The 19,391-nt window shown below is 35.6% G+C and overlaps 1 protein-coding gene across 2 annotated transcripts; it reads right to left on the bottom strand.

Annotated features, from left to right (window-relative positions):
- Positions 1-10,136: 10,136 nt before the first annotated feature.
- LOC21389686 (E3 ubiquitin-protein ligase dbl4) lies at positions 10,137-15,466 on the bottom strand. 2 transcript variants are annotated; one of them, XM_024163143.1, is made up of 4 exons: positions 15,367-15,466; positions 14,520-15,055; positions 13,132-13,892; positions 10,137-10,849 (listed from the first exon to the last, which is right to left on the bottom strand). In XM_024163143.1, exons 2-4 carry the CDS (start codon positions 14,931-14,933, stop codon positions 10,471-10,473), a joined length of 1,554 nt encoding a protein of 517 aa, XP_024018911.1. In that variant the 5' UTR covers positions 14,934-15,055; positions 15,367-15,466; the 3' UTR covers positions 10,137-10,470. The 2 variants fall into 2 exon arrangements, with proteins under 2 accessions (XP_024018911.1, XP_024018910.1); XM_024163142.1 differs by having other exon boundaries at positions 15,353-15,464.
- Positions 15,467-19,391: the final 3,925 nt, after the last annotated feature.

The raw sequence follows: 19,391 nt of genomic DNA on the forward strand, positions 1-19,391 counted from the left end.
CAACAAAAATATTTAAAGTTTTTCTCTTTTTTTTTTTCCGTGCGTATTTCCTTATTTCAATTGCTTTTTGTCTCTCTTTTAATAAATTACTTGCATCTACTTGATTGCTAAATAACCACACAAGCGAAATCACTTAGCAAGGATGATGACTATACCAAGTATTGTGTTGAGATTTTAGTTCAATGTGAAACCCAAATGAATTACGACGAGAAAACTGTTAGTCCATCTACATCGGGATTAAAGATCGGAAAAGGAACACAGAACCAAGTCCTTTAGTAAAATTAAACAAAGATCATCGCATGATCAATCCACACACTAACGAATCATTCTTTACTAAGTAATTAGAGGTTCAAGGGATGTATGCGGATAGCTTATAAGATCATTCTTAATGTGAAAGGGATATGCGTCAAGATAGAAGACGAATACCAAGAAATTATTACTAAGTTAATATGAAGATGTCTAAGTTCTAACTGGTACAATGATCTATGTTGACCAATGCATGATTTTTTCACGTCCACTATGGTGCTTAGAGGTTTCACAATTTACGGAGAAGAGTCTATTGAATACAAAGAATGTAAAGACTAGCAAGAGTGCAATCCAATCCTCGGTTAGGTGATACCCCTAATTGTGACCTATTACCTGCTTAATGTTGAGCCCCATGCTAATGAATGCTTCCTTAAATAGAATATCCGCACGGCTTACTCCATTGATAATGACTTGCCCCACACTTGCGGCCCCTATATGCAGCTCGACTATCAGAGGTCATCGTGCGGGAGTCTAATCCCTTCAAGATCCTGCTGCGTGAAAGCAATGGGGACCACCGGTTTCATCTACTTAGACACGAACTATACGTAGTGCCCTTGTTGTTCGACTCGCCTGATTTGTTCTTCCCTTCTCACCTCGCTTCACTTTTCAAACTTTTCTTTATTGCTCCTCTCTGGCCTACGTAGTATCGTGGGCACGAACTTCAATGCTTGGCTCGATCCTAAAACTTGCTTGCCTCTGTCATTATCCATCAAAGATGGCTTGTAAATCTTGTCAGTTCATGCATTATTGTTGGGCTCTCCTTATTGTAGTGTGCTAGTTGTCCATTATAGACCATGGCCCACACCCGGCCATTAAGAGATCGGTAATATGGGTCAGGTGGTCGTAGTCTCTGTGGAAGTTGAAGTACTTAGACTTGTCTTCTTGTCTTCGGGGACGCACATGGTCGTTGGCTCGCAAAATGACTTGGGTAGACATGTAGTCCTCAACATTACTTTTATTTTATCCAATAATGTTTTGTTCATCTCTGCCACTCCATTTTACTAAAGAATGTGTTAGAGAGATTGTAATATATCTCTCAATTTTGATATCACAAAATTGGCTTAAAACACATTCAGGAAGAGTGGGCGGACACAAGCGCGCACTGTAGCGCGCTTGGACGCTGCAGCTTGCGCAAAATAGACCTCTCGGGTCTGTTTTGCTAAGCTCGCGCGCTGCAGCGTGCACTGCAGCGCGCCTCTTGGGCGCTGCAGCGTGCGCAAAACAGACATCTCGGGTTTATTTTGCGTAGCCCGAGCGCTGCAGCGTGAATGTCATCCGCTGCAGCGTAAATTGTTAACGAAAAATGTGTTTTCGTGTGTTTTAGTGATCTGAAAAGGTCTCGAACCATTGCATCTATTTGTGATATATTTTCCCACATATCTAAGCACTTATTAACAATAGAAATAACTATTGATATAAGTGCATCAACATATAAAAGATAACCTTCAAATCGAAAAGGAATCTTTATGTGAAAGGTTGTAACACTTAAAGAGGATGGATGCATCCATGTCTTTATTCTATGGACTTCAGAAAATACAGAATTATTATTGTTCTGGAACTCAATATTTTTTGCTGGATATTGTGTTCAAGGGTTTGTTGTATCTTGGGGGTAATTTACCATTTAAAAACTCATTAGCAAACTTTGAGAAGTGAGGGCAAATAAAACCTTAAAGGAAAGTATTCCTATACGCCTCAAACTCTCTTTCTGCTTTCTCTATTCTTTTCATCCTCCCAATTCTAAATTTTTTCAACAATCTTTAAGGTTTTATTGCTGCAATGGAGGTTGAAAAGAACATGACGTCTTTCCTCAATCCTAATGTTCAACTTGATCGTTTTGATGGTACCAACTTCACCCGCTGGAAGGGAAAGTTGTTCTTCCTTCTCACCGTGCTTAAGATCGCCTATGTGCTTGATCCAAAATTGGAGCCACTTTCTGAACCAAAGGAGGATGATTCTGAAGAATTGAAGACCGCAAGGAAGAAGCGTGGAGATGATGAAATCATGTGCCGGGGTCATATTCTCAACACTCTCTCTGATAGGCTCTACGATCTATACAACTCGATGGAGTCTCCGGTGAAGATTTGGAATGCTCTTGAATACAAATACAAAACTGAGAAGGAAGGTACGGACAAATTTTTCATCTTGAAATTTTTAGAATTTGTCATGGTTGATACCAAGTCCGTTCTAGATCAAATACATGAATTACAAGTCATTATTACTAAGCTTAATGAATTGAAGGTTGAGATTTCTGAATCATTCCAAGTGGGGGCAATTATTGATAAATTGCCTCAAAGTTGGAATGGTTATAGAAACAAACTCCTTCATAGGAGAGATGGCATAACTTTGGAGGAATTACAAAAACACTTGAGAATCGAAGAAGAGACCAAGTCTCGTGATTCCACGAATAAAAATGTAGATTCCTCTAAAGTTAATGTTGCTGAAGCTAGTAAGTTTTCAAAGAATTTTAAAGTCAATAATGACAAGAAGTTCAAAAAGTCCAGTAATGGCCAAAAGAAATTTTCTGGAAATTGTTTCTTTTGTGGAAAGAAAGGCCATCGCCAAAATGACTGCAGATACAAGAAGAAAAAGGAAGAAGTTAACACCAACAATGCCAATGCCGTTGAAGAGAAATCCGAAGACATTTGTGCCATGGTCTCGGAATTGTAAATTGGCATGATTACCGAAACTAACATGGCTACATCTAGATCCTCCGATTGGTGGCTTGATTCCGGTGCCACAATCCACGTTTGTAATGACATGACTATGTTCTTATCTTACAAAGTGGAAAATGAAGGACAAACGATTCTCATGGGGAATAATGATGCATAGATGGTTGTCGGGAGAGGAGTGGTGGAGATTAACTTTACTTCCGGAAAGAAGCTTACATTGAATAATGTTACTCATGTTCCTGATATTAGGAAAAATCTTATATCCACTCGTCTTATGTGTAAGAATGAGCTTAAGATTGTACTTGAGGGTAATAATTGTATTGTATCTAAGAATGAGATCTTTGTGGGAAAGGGATATTCTTGTGATGACATATACAAACTAAGTATTAATAATAAAGATGATGTGAATTCTCTTTATATTGTTGATTCTTTTTATGTTTGGCATCCACGTTTAGCACACTTAAATTTTAGATCTTTGAAATATATGTCTAAACATGGTTTAATTAATTGCAAAGATATTAAAAATGATAAGTGTGAAATTTGTATACAAGCAAAGATGACTAAGAAACATTTTCCTAGAGCCGAACGTAATACTCAAATATTGGATATGATTCATACCGATATTTGTGAGTATAATGGAATTTTGACTAGAGGAGGAAAGAGATACTTTATCACTTTCATTGATGATTGTTCTAGATACACTTATGTGTATTTACTTAGAACAAAAGATGAAGCCTTTGATAAATTTAAAATTTATAAGGCTAAAATTGAGAACCAAAAAGATAAGAAGATCAAAATGGTTCGAAGTGATAGAGATGGTGAATATTTCTCAAATGAATTTGATATTTTCTGTGAAGAGCATGGTATTATTCACCAAAATTCAGCCCCTTTTACTCCTCAACAAAATGGATTGGCTGAAAGAAAGAATAGAATCTTTACCGATATGATTAACTCTATGCTTTTTAATGCTAAATTGCCTAATAATTTATGGGAGTAAGCTTTACTTACAGCATGTCATGTTCACAATAGGATTACATCTATGAAAACACATGTCTCTCCATATGAAGTATGGAAATGAAGAAAACCAAACTTGATATATATAAGGGTGTGGGGCTGTCTAGCATTTTATAGAATAATGGACCTTAAATCATCAAAGTTAGGAGCTAGAGGTATTAGAAGTGTTTTCGTAGGTTATGCTGAAAATTCCAAGGCTTATAGATTATTGAATCTAGATTCTAATGTTATTGTGGAATCAAGAGACGTTGAATTTGTTGAGAATAAGTTTAGCCTTGATTCTTCCATTGAATTAGAATCTAATGTTAATCTACCATATGTTGATATTCCCGGTACCTCCACTAATAAAAGGAAAGAGTCTATGACATCTTTCGAACCGAGAAGAAGTCAACGTGAAAGAAAAGAAAAGAACCTCGCACCGGATTTTATTTCATCTCAAGCTTTAACCTTTTTAGTTGAAGGAGATATAAATGGTGTACTTAATAAAATACTATTGTTGCTTAATATATAGGAAGATCCAAAGACAGTTAATGAAGCTATGACTTCAAGGGATGCCTCCTTTTGGAGAAAGGCCGTGAATGATGAAATGGATTCGATTATCTTGAATCAAACTTGAATTTTGGTCGATCTTCCTCCGGGATCAAAACCAATAAGCAAAAAATGGGTGTTTAGAAGAAAGTACAATACCGATGGGTCTATACTAACATTCAAAGCTAGATTAGTAGCTAAAGACTTTAAATAAAAGCGTGGTATAGACTATTTCGATACATATGCTCCGGTAGATAGATTGACATCCATAAGAGTGCTATTTGCAATTCATCAATATTGCATGTGCATCAAATGGATGTTAAGACGGTTTTTCTAAATTGTGATCTTGATGAGGAAATCTATGTGGAACAACCCAAAGGGTTTGTACTACTTGGAAATGAAAAGAAGGTTTGCAAGTTAGTCAAGTCACTTTATGGTTTAAAGCAAGCACCAAAACAATGGCATGAGAAATTTAATAATGTCATTTTATCTCATGGTTTTAAGCATAATAATGCAGATAAATGCATATACTCTAAATTTACAAATAGTTTTGGTGTGATAAAATGCTTATATGTTGATGACTTGCTTATTTTTGGAACAAACATGCAAGAGGTAAATGATACCAAGAAATATCTAACTTCACAATTTAAGATGAAAGATCTTGGTGAAGTAGATACTATCTTAGGTGTAAGAGTAAGGAAGCATAATGGAGGTTACTCGTTGTGTCAATCTCATTATATTGAGAAGGTGCTTCTTAAATTCAATCATTTGAAGTTTAAAGAAGCAAATACCCCATATGATTCTAGTATTAAATTACTAGAGAATGCAGGCAGAGCGGTGGTACAGCTTGAATATGCTAGTGCGATCGGTAGCTTAATGTATGCTATGCACTGTACAAGACCCGACATAGCATTTGCAGTATGCCAAAAGTTTAGGTTCACGAGTAACCCAGGTATCGAACATTGAAATGCAATTGGAAGAGTACTTGGTTATCTTAAAAGAACCATTAACTTGGGTTTGTCATATAATGACTATCCGACCGTACTTGAAGGGTACTCGGATGCAAGTTAGATAACAAGTGCAAATGATAATAAATCTACATCCGGTTGGATTTTCACAATTGCAGGAGGAGCCGTCTCTTGGGCTTCTAAGAAACAAACGTGCATAACTCACTCTACGATGGAGAGTGAGTTTATACCACTTGCCGCTGCAAGCAAAGAAACAGAATGGCTAAGAAATCTATTGTTTGATATTGAGTTGTGGCCACAACCGATGCCATCTATTTCTTTGTACTGTGATAGTGAAGCTACTTTGTCTAGAGCTTATAACAATGTTTATAATGGAAAATCTAGACATATTAGCTTGAGACATGAGTATATTAAACAATTAATAACCGATGGTGTTATTAATATTGTTTATGTTAGGACAAACAAGAACCTAGCGGATCCTTTGACAAAAGGTCTTTCAAGAGACTTAGTCAAAGAAACATCTAGTGGAATGGGACTGAAACCTTTCTTTGAAAGAGTCACCAATGATGGTAACCCAACTATGTAATAGTTGTACCGCTATTCCATAGTTAAATGGGTAAGAACAAATTATTGTTATATGACGGGTTAGCACCGAACTTTAATTAGACCCTTCCAGGATATTGGTGCAAAAATAGCTACGTGTTTGAGGTTGAGTTTATACTCTTAATGAAGTTTGAGTCTCTTAGTAGCTAGAGATATAATTCGAACGTCACCTAAGTGAACATGAGGAATGGTGCCGTTCCTAACAAGACCTTGGTTTAGTCTTATAAATGTTCATGAATCCAAGATAGAGCACAAAGCCGGAATAGTGCTAAACGATTGGAACAGTTTTGAAATCTAGGATAACACATATGTGATATATTTCCGGTATTTGCTTAAAAGACAAAGTTTAATGCAAAGCACACTATTGTCTTGTGAATACTTTGAAGTATAGTCAATAAGTAAAGGTTAAAATCGAAATATACCTTCATGTATGTATGTGTTTATCGTTGTTAATTCTGAAGAAATATTACAATCTAGTGGGGGATTGTTAGAGAGATTATAATATATCTCTCAATTTTGATATCATAAAATTGGCTTAAAACACATTCGGGAAGAGTGGGCGGACACAAGCGCGCGCTGCAGCCTGCGCAAAACAGACCTCTCAGGTCTGTTTTGCTAAGCCCGCGCGCTGCAGCGCACGGACGCGTTGCAGCGCGCCTCTTGGGCGCTGCAGCGCGCACAAAACAGACCTCTCGGGTCTGTTTTGCGTAGCCCGAGCGCTGCAGCGTAAATTGTTAACGAAAAATGTGTTTTCGTGTGTTTTAGTGATCTGAAAAGGTCTCGGCCCATTGTATCTATTTGTGATATGTTTTCTCACATATCTGAGCACTTATTAACAATAGAAATAACTATTGATATAAGTGCATCAGCATATAAAAGATAACCTTCAAATTGAAAAGGTATCTTTATGTGAAAGGTTGTAACACTTAAAGAGGATGGATGCATCCCTGTCTTTATTCTATGGACTTCAGAAAATACAGAATTATTATTGTTTTGGAACTCAATATTTTTTGCTAGATATTGTGTTTAAGGGTTTGTTGTATCTTGGGGGTAATTTGCCATTTAAAAACTCATTAGCAAACTTTGAGAAGTGATGGCAAATAAAACCTTAAAGGAAAGTACTCTTATACGCCTTAAACCCTTTTTCTGCTTTCTCTATTCTTTTCATCCTCCCAATTCTGAATTTTTTCAACAGAATGTACGCTGTCGTGAACTGTCTCTTGATGTCTTTTTGTTGACAGAATGCATCAAACTCATCGCTTGTATATTCTCCTTCATTGTCAGTCCGTATACACTTGATCTTCTTTTCATATTCAAGTTCCACCCTCGCTTTGAAAACTTCAAAGACTTCAAAAACATTAGCTTTCGTTTTGATTGGATACTCCCAACATCGCCCGGAGTAATCATCAATAAAAGATACAAAGTATCTCGCCCCTCCAAGGAATGATACTGGTGCTTGCCAAACATCAAAGTGGATTAATTCTAAGATGTCTTTGCTCTTAACTTTTGATGTGCTGAACCTTAACCTCTGCTGCTTACTTGTAACACAATGCTCATAAAACGATAATTTACTGAGCTGAGCCCAGGAAGTAGTTTCTGTTTAGAGAAAATAGTCAAACCTCGTTTCGACATACGATCGAGCTTCCGATGTCATATCATCATTGATTTTTCTCTTGAACTCGTCGATACAACAGATGACTCTCTCTCTTGGTGTGTTTCTCCCAAAAGCATGTACAAATTTGCAGCAACTTTTTCCGCCTTCATCAGCACAAGCGCACCTTTAATAATTTTCATGATCCTATTCTCAATATGGGTCTTGTAACAAGCATTGTCGAATTGTCCTAAAGACAATAGATTTTTCTTCAGGCTCTTCGCGTGTCATACCTTCTGTATAGTACGAACAGTGCCATTGTACATCTTCAGTTTGATAGTGCTGATACTAGCGATCTCCAAGGCATGCTCATTTCCCATGTATACTAATCCTTTTGAGATTGGTTCGTATTAATGGAACCATTATCTTCTGGTGGTCATGTGCCATGATGCTTTTGAATCCATTATCCACAAATCAATGAGCTTATGTCTGCCTTCAACAATTGTTGTTACCTAGTTGTATAAGACGTCACCATCAGTTGAGCTACTTGCCACAATCCCTTGACAATTCCTCTCTTCAATCTTCTTAACCTTACACTCATCTAGTTAGAGTATCCCCTTCTTGCCACAGTTGTGACATCTCATGTTATTCTTACTCTTAGATTTTGATCTACGGTGACTTTGACTCCCACTGGGGCCATGTTCTGTTGATCTCCCTCTCATCAGCATCAAAGCTTCTGCTTGCTGTGAGCTTGCCAACCTGTCTTTCTTGTTCTTGCGCCGACTTTCTTCTTCGAGGATTGTGCCTACAACATCTTCGAAGCGTAGGCTTTCTACAACATTACTATTGGCTATGTTGATGATGAGTTGGTCATACAAACCAGGTAAACTTTGAAGAAGTATCTTTGCACGTTCATTTTCCACTATCTTCTGACCTAACGATGTAAGCTGAGCGAATAGAGTCTGCAGGTTGTTGATATGGTCGGTTACCAGTGTGGATTTCACCATCCAAAGAGTATAAAGTTTTCTCTTCAAGAAAATCTTGGGGTGAAGTGACTTGGACTCATACAACTTCGTCAGAGTATCCCAAATTTATTTCGTTATTTTCTTCTCTGAGATACTTGATAGAACCACGTCTGCTAATTTCAAGTGCAAATTGCCAATAGCATTACCATCCATCTCGTTCCACTCACCATCGTCTGTGATTTCTTGCGGTCTTTCTCCGATAGCCGCCAGACAATTATCCTTCTGTAAAATTGCTTGCATCTTCATTTTCCACGACGTGAAATTGTTTCCGTTGAACTTCTCTATTTCAAATTTTTCCAGTCATTTCGTTATTTGCTTAACTCCCACTGTTTCACTATAGCTGTTAACAGTACCCGTACAGTAACTGTACCGACTAGGTAATTATTAGGAAAGACTATAAATGAATACACTAGTTCTATCAATAAAGGATAGATCTGAACAGCCTCCTAGACAAAACTACCTTACTAAGCAAGTACATAGTAAAGGCGCGGAGGGTCTTAGGTGAACTACCTTACTAAGCAAGTACGTAAAAACATATTTAAAGTACTTTTCCTAAAAGAATTACGTAAACCGCTAATATCTCTAAAAAAAATTTAATAAAACAAATACCAAAGCGAAAAACAAACATTTATTAACTTGATGAACATTGGATGTGCAGAGTTTCTACTTATTTTACCTATTGTTTCTTTTCATTTATATATTCGAAGTTCAAGTTTCTACGTCCCTTAATCATCACTTAAAACGGTCTTCCACAATTCTAACCAAGAACATATCTTCGGTAACATCTAAGGGGTACTTGCTTGCTTGCATCGAGTATAAATTAGCTTTGTTCAGAGGACATTATGATATTATATTTCAATTTATTTATTAGAGAAGAAATTTTCTGCCATACTAAATATGTTTTCCAACAATCGTCTCTTACAAAATGATTTCAGTATTAGGCAAACAGAAAGAGAACAAAGTATGGATGGAAATGGCATGAGGGCATTTGTTCTTGTGGTGATAATATCAAGTATGTCCTAATTGTTGTGCATTCTAACCTCCTAAAATCGACATCCCAAATATCATACTCAGCAATTTTCTTCACCCGTAAAACCCGGCTCTCAAAATGTGAATCGTATGTCGCATCCACGAGTATCAACTCGGATGGAAATAATCGCAAAGTGTGAAAAGAAGGCTCAAAGAGAATGCGATCAAGCGCTGAAAAACGAAGAAAAAAAAATACAATATCGTATGGAAAGAGACAGATTCTGTGTTATCATTCAAAACTCTTCAACTGCCTCAAGGAGAATATATAAAACAAGCTCATTTGCCATATGCAGTAAATTTGATCAAGGTTTAAAATAAAATTCATAAGCCTCTTTATTGCTTCAATAAAAGGGCAAGTGATTCAGCAAAATAAAATAAAGGTTGGGGATTGTACTATATGTACTAATACTAGAAAGGAAAATGTGTTTCATTCTTTCGTTTTTAATTTACAACATGATAGTAAATGTCTGTCCATTCATTGACATAACAGTGTTTCTCCTGTCTCTCTCTGTTTTTTTTTTTTTTTTCAAGGAGACAGCAATTATGAAAGCATATTTCCCTGTCATATTATGCAATGACCTTTTCAAGTCACAAATCTGCAAGCATAAAATAAATATGAAGTAGATGACAACGGAGTAATAGAGCGAGAAACTCTTTGCCTCCATTCAAGTAAAGTAGAGAATGCTAAGCAAGCAGCTTATTTTTTTGTATTTACCAGAAGATTCCCTTTAACACCTTCATTGAATATAATCTTCGTAGTAGTTGTCACTGATCACAGAAACGAACCTCTCCAGCCATGGCAGCTGATGAATATCCTTCATGGCATCTACGTAGGAATCTGTACACCGAGGCGGGGATTGGTAAGGGTGATGGTCGCTGAGACTGAAGCCCCCGGAGAGGAACCTTTGGATTAACGCTAATTGCGATCTCTCTTGGTCTGAGTATGCGTTGATCATCGGGAGCGAATTGAATGTTTCCCACGCCCATTGCTCTGATTCTTGCAGAGACTGGGTCACTAGGTCTTCAGAACTGTCTTCATCCCAAAATGCACACTGACAAGTCTGTTGGCCATCCCTATATTCGACGCCACAAGAATAACAGAACTCATGTCCACACCTGAACATGGGAGACATGTAAGTGGGATCAAGATTTAATAATTTGGAATAAATTTGAGGACTTTAATTTCTGCATATCTAGCACAGTAAATTCCTTCATAATCATGCAAAAGAGGATATTGATAAGCTCCACATTACAGCCACTTAAATTAAAATACTGGGACTCATCTTTGTTCAAAAACACAGGAGTTTTCAGCCTCGTCATCAAAGCAAGAAAAGACCATTTTCTTACTAGCTATTTTTTCTTCTTCTTTTTTCAAGAAAAGGCTCCATTTTTAGGACCCTTTGATTATGTTATTTCGACAAATTTTAGAATCATATTGACATGATATTAAAGGGCTGTTCAGTTAAGTAGATTTACTTGAGAAAGGCTCACTCAAGTGATGAACTTGGGCCAAGTTCGCATTCTGCGCCGGTATACTCAAAACCAAACTCGAAATTAAATTCGAGTTACCTACCCCTTTCTCAAGTTCATCCTCCCCCTGCTACTCGAGTTTACCTCTCTGCACTTCTACAGTACATATTCCTAAAAAAGCACCGCCTGAGAGATTCCTCACCCATGTGATTTGGCCTTCCTTCTGCCACCACCCGAGAGAAGCGAGGACGCTGTAGAACCAATCGAAGAGAAACATCAACGAGCCGTCATTTCAGACCTAGATCGGAGAGATCGAATCTGAGGAAGGGGAAAAGGATATGGGTTGTTTGTCGTTTAGTGGATTTAAGGGGCTTCTTTTGTTTTTGTTCAGAGGTACAACTTGAAATGGGTTGTAGAGAGAGAAAGGGGGGAGAGAGGGAGAGGGGGATCAGTTTTTCAGGAAGTAGAGAAGGAATATATGCTTGGGGATGGAGGCTCGGCTACCTCCTCCTGGTTCCATTTTTTTTATTTATTGTTATTATTTTTATTTTTTACTGAATGGTTGTAACTAAAAAGTTTGTTGTCGTTTTTAGAGGAGAAAAATAAAACGACATGTTGTTTGTAGCATTAAATCAAATACGGGAAAAAAATATTTTTTCTATCCCCACTATTCACAACTCAAGTCTTATTATACACCCCAACACAAACTCAAATGGTGCGTTTGGAACTCGTTCCAAAATGATTTTATTTTTTGTATGAAAATGAAAATGAAAATGTTTTCAATCTCAGACAGAAATCATTTTTGAAAATGCGTTTGGTAGTTTTATCAAGAGATTGTTTTCAGTATAAAAAAATCCATTAATGTCTCTCTCTCTTTCTCTGTGCTCGAGAGAGGAGAAAACGGAAACAAAAAATGAAAAACGACTAAAAGTCGTTTTTCATTCTCTCATTTTACATTAAATCAAAAAATCGTTTTCATTTTCGTTTTTTGTCTTTAATTGTGCCAAACGCAGTTTCTCTCCCGTTTTCATTTTTTCTTTTTCGAAAAACGTGAAAAATAGAAACAAAACCAACTCCACACAGGGCCAAAAAGATTCTCATCTCAAAACATAACTCAAATGTACACAACCAAACACAAACTCAAGTTACAACTTCATCTCAAGTTATAACTCAAATTGAACTCAAAAACTACACTCAAGTCACACTCCAAAAGAACATGCCCTAAAATGAACAAATAGTCACTTATTGCAAAAATATAAACAAATAACTGCGCTAAAGTAAATGCGATGCCAGGACAGATAGAACTAACTCAAAGACTACCAGTAGGACAAGTACTAGTTCAAAATGCTGAGAAATTTGGGTTGCGTGCAGGCATCTCACTTTAAGTAGGCATTACCCGACTAATGTGAAGAATGCAAACACCCATAAAAGAAAATAAAAAAAAATAAAACCAGTCTAGTTGCTAAGACCAAGCGCAAATTCAGAGCCACAAAAAAAAAAAAAAAAAAGGCCAAGAATGACAGATATTTGGCTTGGAATGACTTGGCCTTTTCTTAGAACTTGTGCTCGTGGCAGTTCTTTTCACACAACTTAAAAGCTCTCTTTTAAGAAAATGACCTTTTTATCCCATTCACACAAATAATACCCTGAAACTATGATATCTTATCTTTCTTATTTTGGGTGCATCCAAGCTTTCATTTTCTTCTTTTCAGATATTTAAACTGCTAACATTTTTACATCACCATGCTCTAGTTTGGTAGGTTTTATGATATACTTCCTTGTATGATGTTTTCTCCAACTTATCTTCTTCTAAATATTACTACTGCCTGTACTTGATAAGTAAACAATTTACTTTCCTCACTGCTTGCTACATAATCTAAATCATTCAGAAAATGTCAGAATAATATCTAGAAGGAGGGCACTCTTACCAACATGTCATGTGGTAGCAACCTTGTGTGAGCTCAATCATCCTGCGGCACTGCTGGCAGCGCCTCCATCGTTTATTTTGTGCCAGGCGATATAATGTAATGTCTGAAGCATCTCTCTCCTCCAACGGGAGATTTTGATACTCTTCACAGCTCATTGATGAATGCCAAGGAACTCCACAGTCCACACAGACAAACCTCTGACAAACAGGGCACTCGATGCAGCTATTATCCGATTGACTTGATGAACTTGCCCTTGCTGATAAACATTCATGAGGATCAAGCAGGACAGAACAATTTGGAAATGGGCAATAAATCCTATCCGAGTGAGAAACGTTTGCTTCCTCAAGGGCTTTTTCAAAACATTCATAAGAACTGGATGTAAGAAAAGATTTGCACTCCGCACTAGAGATGTAATATTTACATTTCAACTGAGGGCATCTAATAGGGACTTGAGAGGACTGAACCTTTCCATCAGCGTAGGTCCTCATACAGTGAGAACAGAATTTATGAGAGCATTTCAAAGTGATCATCATTAAGTAAGATTTTTCCTCGCAACAAATTGAACAGTTTTCAAGTAATGAATCCCCCTTGGCATGAAAAGAGATGACACCCATTGCCACTTGAGCTAGTTTCAACGGTTGCACAACATCAGCACTAGGAACACATTTCAGAACAAAAGCATCAAGCTTACTAGTATGCTCTAGAATCCTTTCCCTCAGTGCTACCAAGAGTGGAATCTCAAGTTCTTTATTATTTGTTATCTGTCAGAAACACATGTCATTAGATTACACTTGGCATGAAGTATAAAGAAGATTACATCCTTACAAGCAGTCCCCAAAAGAGCTCACGGTTTTAAAAGAATGAGCAACCTTTAGCAATCAAATCTTTTCTTTTTTCCTGAAAGTAAATGACAATAAACTTATGTACAGAAGAAGATATAGCAATTGCTAATGGACTTTACTTATCGGTGAAATTAGTGACCATAAGTAACAAAAAACATAGTGCTGGAACAAGAGTCGTGGCGAAAGCTCTTAAGAAGTAACTACGACCTTGCAAGTCATTCACGCTCATCCAGCAATGGAAACTACTCATAAAACAAGAGTGAAAACAATACACATGTATTGTACCAAAGCCAAAAGATTAGTAAAATTCCACAAACACAAAGTTCCCCCACGTCACTTAAGGAAACAACAACAACAGCAACAACAACAACAAAAAAAGGCCTGAATTCCACCAATACAAAAATAATGTCATATAAAAATGTAAAATTTAATGAAAAGAGAAAAACGATATAACACTAGACTTCCAACAAAGCTACTGATTTTATAGATTGCATAAGATATTAGAAGATAAACAAGCAAAATTTCTTCAGAAAATAGCTTGCTCACCTGATCATACAGCAGTTCCGAATCGGTGAAAGCATAAACGCGGCGGATATTGTTCTGAGAAGCCTCCATTAGACCATCCATCAGAGCTAAATACTCTGCCACAGGCTCCTCCACATAAAAGTCAAGCCTTTTCTGCACCTTAATAACAGGAAAATCCAATGACCTTTCCATGGACACCCCAATTCCAGAAACCCCAGAACTCGAGTCCCCGAAACAATCAATTGACAATCCCTTGAAGAACATCTTAACCGTAAACTCATCAAGACTATCATCACTCTTTGATTCTTCCTTGACCGGTTCTTCAGTATCCTTCCAAACCTCCTCATCTTCACAGCAGCTCCGAAACTCATCTTCATCTTCTTCTCTCACTACATTCACACAAGTCCCTTCACCAAAAACTGCTTGGTTTTCCATTTTACACTTAATTCTGACTTTCACGAAATAATGATTAATAATCAATCAATCTCTAAATTGTCATTCAAGGAAAACCCATCAAAGAATAGATCCAAAACTCCGTAGTGTAGCATCAATCCCTCCTAAAATCATCACAAAGAAAGAATCTTGCGTCATTTCTAGACACACCGACCAAAAGATGAACAGAAAAAAAAAAACCTAAACAAAGTTGGGGAAAAACATGCTCGGGTACATATATAAAGGGAAGATTTTGGTATTTTACTAAATTAGAAGAAAACCCAATAACCAATTCATTTATTTCCCTCCCAATATTGCACAAAATTGAAAGATCTCTCTGAAAGTAAGAATAAAAAAAGAAAATGATTAAAAAAAAAAAGTTGAAAATAGAAACGGCAAGGGAAGAACTGAAGCTTCCATACCAGAATGGTTTCACCTTATCTGGAGGGAATTAAATTAATAAGAACCCTAATCTGACAAGCTGCCTCCTTTTGTTCCTCTTACTGCGCCTTCCTACCAGGCCAGATGCTTTTTATTTTTCTTTTGTTTTCTTCTAATTTCTAGCTTTCATTTATTATTATTATTATTATTTTTTCTTGTTGGTTGGACTTTTGTTACAACTTAGGACGTTGGAGAGAGAATGTAATCATCATGTCATCTGTTACTCCTCTTGCGATAATTGGCGTAAGGAAAAAGAAAAGCTCTCTGCTTCGCTGGCATTCTTCTTTCATCATGCTTGATAGTAAATTCGCCACAAAATTTAACGCACGACAAATTTAATTAAAAAAATAGTACCATTAACATATTAATTAATTAATTAATGTGTTAATGGTAAATTTAATATCTGAATGTAAAATATATTTTTTAATATAATGTTACAATTTGTGGTAAATTTACTGTCATTAAGTATAGCATGTGAAAAATTTATAAAAAATAACTATGATAAGATTCATATAAAGAAATATTTTAAGTTTTCCAAATTGTGTGAAAAACAATCAGTTGTGTATATCAAGCAAGTAAAATATGACTAAAACAAACTTTAAATTTTCTCAACTCATATTAAGATCTCATTCATTTCACCGATTTGAGTTTATAATTTAAATTTTATTACAGTAAAAATCTTTTAGAAACAGTCACATTTAATTTTTTTACTATAGTAAAAAGTTCTCATATAAAATTACATATAAATTCAAATTAAAAATTTAAATTAGTGAACTAAACAGCATTTAAATGAACAATTAGCAAAATAAAAAAGGAGATAGAGAGAGAGGGGTAAGACCAAGCACTTTAATTTTTAACAAATTAAAAATAAAAAACAAGCACCTTACCGTTGGATTCGTCGCCAACTAAAGTTAGCTTTATAGTTGTTGAATTTAAGGTGGCGGTGGGGTCGGATTATATTGATATTTTTATACGCGGAGCAGAGTGCTTGCAATTAGCCATTTTCATTTTTCTCTCTTGCACATAAATGAGTAGGGAAAAAAAAATTTGTAGGACGATGTAAAAAAGTAAAATATCGACATTATATGATTTTTTTTTTATCATTTCATTTTCATCATATTTTATTGAAGTTTTATATTTTTAACTCTTGTCCTTTTGGGCTTTGACTGAAATCATCTCAAGTTAAAAACTTTTTTTTTAATAGGTAAGGCCTCCAAACGGAGGAAATGAATTTATTAAAGGTGAAAGAGGGAAATAGGCTCATTTAAGAATGGAGTAAAAATTGGTAAGTCTAAGTTTGAAAAGAGTTAGTAAATAGTCCAATACAGTGTAAATTTTCGATTAAAAATCTGAAAATACCCCTAAATTAAAATGAAAATTCTGAATTCAAATAACCAAAAGGGAAGGAGAGGGGAAGGGAGAAAGGTAGTTTAAGGAATATGGGTAAAAAGGTTAAATAAATCCTTTTAAAACTAAATATGGCCAATTAATTTATAACCTTTAGTAAACATGTTATTTACTTTATCATGTTATAAAAACATGCATATTTACTACAATTTCTCTTAATTCACGAATTGAATAGGCCAAGATAATAAAAAAAGGATTCATAAAACTTACTCGAGAATCTGTAATCCGATCGACGGAGCTAAATGAATCCCTATAGGACATAGGATCATTGAAATGTTTTTGCTAAATTTAAGATTGTGTGATTTGAACTCTATAGCTCTTTTTTTTTTTTTTACTCTTTAAATTATTAAAAATGGGTATGGAATTAATAACACCACAAATTCTCTAAACAGTATTCAATGCAAAATAATAATGGAATAGGTAATGGTCAAATAAACAGCGACAACATTGTTCTATTTCCAAGCTAATTATTCTATTTACGGGTTAGTTAGCAGGAGAAACTAAAAATACATAAAACAAAACACATGCGTAAAGAATTTAAAAAGATTCAAAAATTCACAATTTGAATAACAATTCAAATATTTTTACTAAAATTTTTATTATAAAAATTTAAATTTAATCTTTTTATTATAATATTTTTTTCTCATATAAATGTTCACTTTACAATTACAACTTAAATTTTCAATTCAAATCGTTAAAAAACATGAGGTATTGTTCATTTTACCGATTTGAGTTTTTAATTTAAGATTTTTACAGTAAAAAGTTATCAGAAAATGTCATATTTAATTTTTTCTGTTATAGTAAAAAGTTAACAAAAAATATCACATTTCAATTTAAATTAAAAACTCAAATCTGCGAAGTGAACGAAATAAAATATTCTCTCAATTTATCAAAAGGAAAAAAAAAAAAATCTCAATCAAACGCTGAAAAGCTTCATTTAAGAAACCTATGCACCGTGCAGTTTGCACATGGGTGTTTGCCTGTCAAGATGAAGAAAACATGACCCAGTCTTGACTTTCTCAAAGCTCTAGTAATATCACATATCATATTAGTGAAACTGTCAAAAGTGGTTTTGAAATTTTGAAAAGCAGACAAAAATGATCACCCACCATCTTTTTGAATTATTGACTAAAATATTCCGATAACCAATGGAAACTTTTGTTGGATTCGGGAATAACTCCTCTCGTTCTTGTCTAGGTTCCGACGGTGTCAACTTCCGTTAGTTTTCAGTGTAATTTTAATATTGTTCATTTTACAATTCAAGTTATAAATTTTTATTATTACAGTGTAATTTTTCACGAATATTTTTATTACATAATTTTTTTTTTTCACATACACAATATAAATTGTTTTTTGCGTTGCGGAACGAACGTCACCTTTTTTTCTTCTTTTTATTTAATTTTTGTGGCCTTGCAAATTAATTAGAGATGCAACAATAGGCCGGCCTAGGCCCATCCTGACACAGTGACGGGCCGGGTCGGTACAGCCTGTCACTATTTAAGGCACGGTCTAACCTGTAAATATTAGTGGATTGAGTTGGACCAACATATATCGGCTCATGGACCGGCCCGGCACGGTCCATAAAAAATCATGGGCCAGGTCGGGTTTGGATTGGACTGGGTTGGCCCGTCTAGGCTCATGATGGCTGAACCAGCCCCGCTAGTCTAGACCCATAATGGGCTAGCCCAGCTCGGCTCATCTAGGCCCATAATATTTTCATGTTTTTCTTCTTTTTTTTAGTAATTTTGTAAACATCTTATGTATAATTATCATGATTGTACTTTTTTTTCCTTATCAAGGTTTTGTCCTACTGGGTTTTCCTTAGAAATGTTTTTATTTAATGAGGCAATCGTAAATAAAATATCCTTTTTGCATATTTCCATGTACTATTTAAACTTTTATATTTGTTAACTTGTTTAAAAATTTTAAAATTAAAAATTAAATGCTTAAATGGACTGGTTCATCTAAACCCATGATGGGCCAAGATGGACTTTGAATGGGACCCATAGCACGGCCTAACCTGGTCCACATAAAATTAGCCCGTGGTGTGGTTTAGGCCGATGTAATTCTTATACGGGCCCGGTGGGATGGACCGGCCCGACCCACGATCCGTGTAGGCTTAAGAAGAATGGGCCGGGCTAGCCCGTTCTTACATCTCTAAAATTAATGACAAAGCCATAATAAATTAATTGAAAAAAAAATTGCAAGACGCGTTTCTTAGGTGTGTAAAGAGAGAACAAATAAAAAGAGAGAAGGGATTGGATTTAGCGGCTTAGGCCAATTTGGTGTATAAAAGTTGATATGGCAATGGATGAATGAAGCAACCGAATGCCAATTTCACGCAATTTTACGTGAATGTGAGGGTCAGATGGAAGTACCACATAATGTTAAATAACATGGTACACCCAGTTTACTAATTTCTCTTCCTTTCAAAAAGTTGAGGCACAATAGAAGGCACTTTTTTAAGCAAGGATGTGTAATGAGTAATTTTTAAAATATTGTCACCTTAAAAGTAATTTTATTAATGGATAATTTAATAATAAAAATTTTATTAAAAAAGAGTATAACATGGTACATTTTACATTTTACCTTTTCGATTAAGCACGTCATTCT

This window comes from Morus notabilis, unplaced genomic scaffold (genome assembly GCF_000414095.1).
Source record: "Morus notabilis unplaced genomic scaffold, ASM41409v2 Scaffold923, whole genome shotgun sequence".
In the NCBI taxonomy this organism is placed as follows: domain Eukaryota; kingdom Viridiplantae; phylum Streptophyta; class Magnoliopsida; order Rosales; family Moraceae; genus Morus; species Morus notabilis.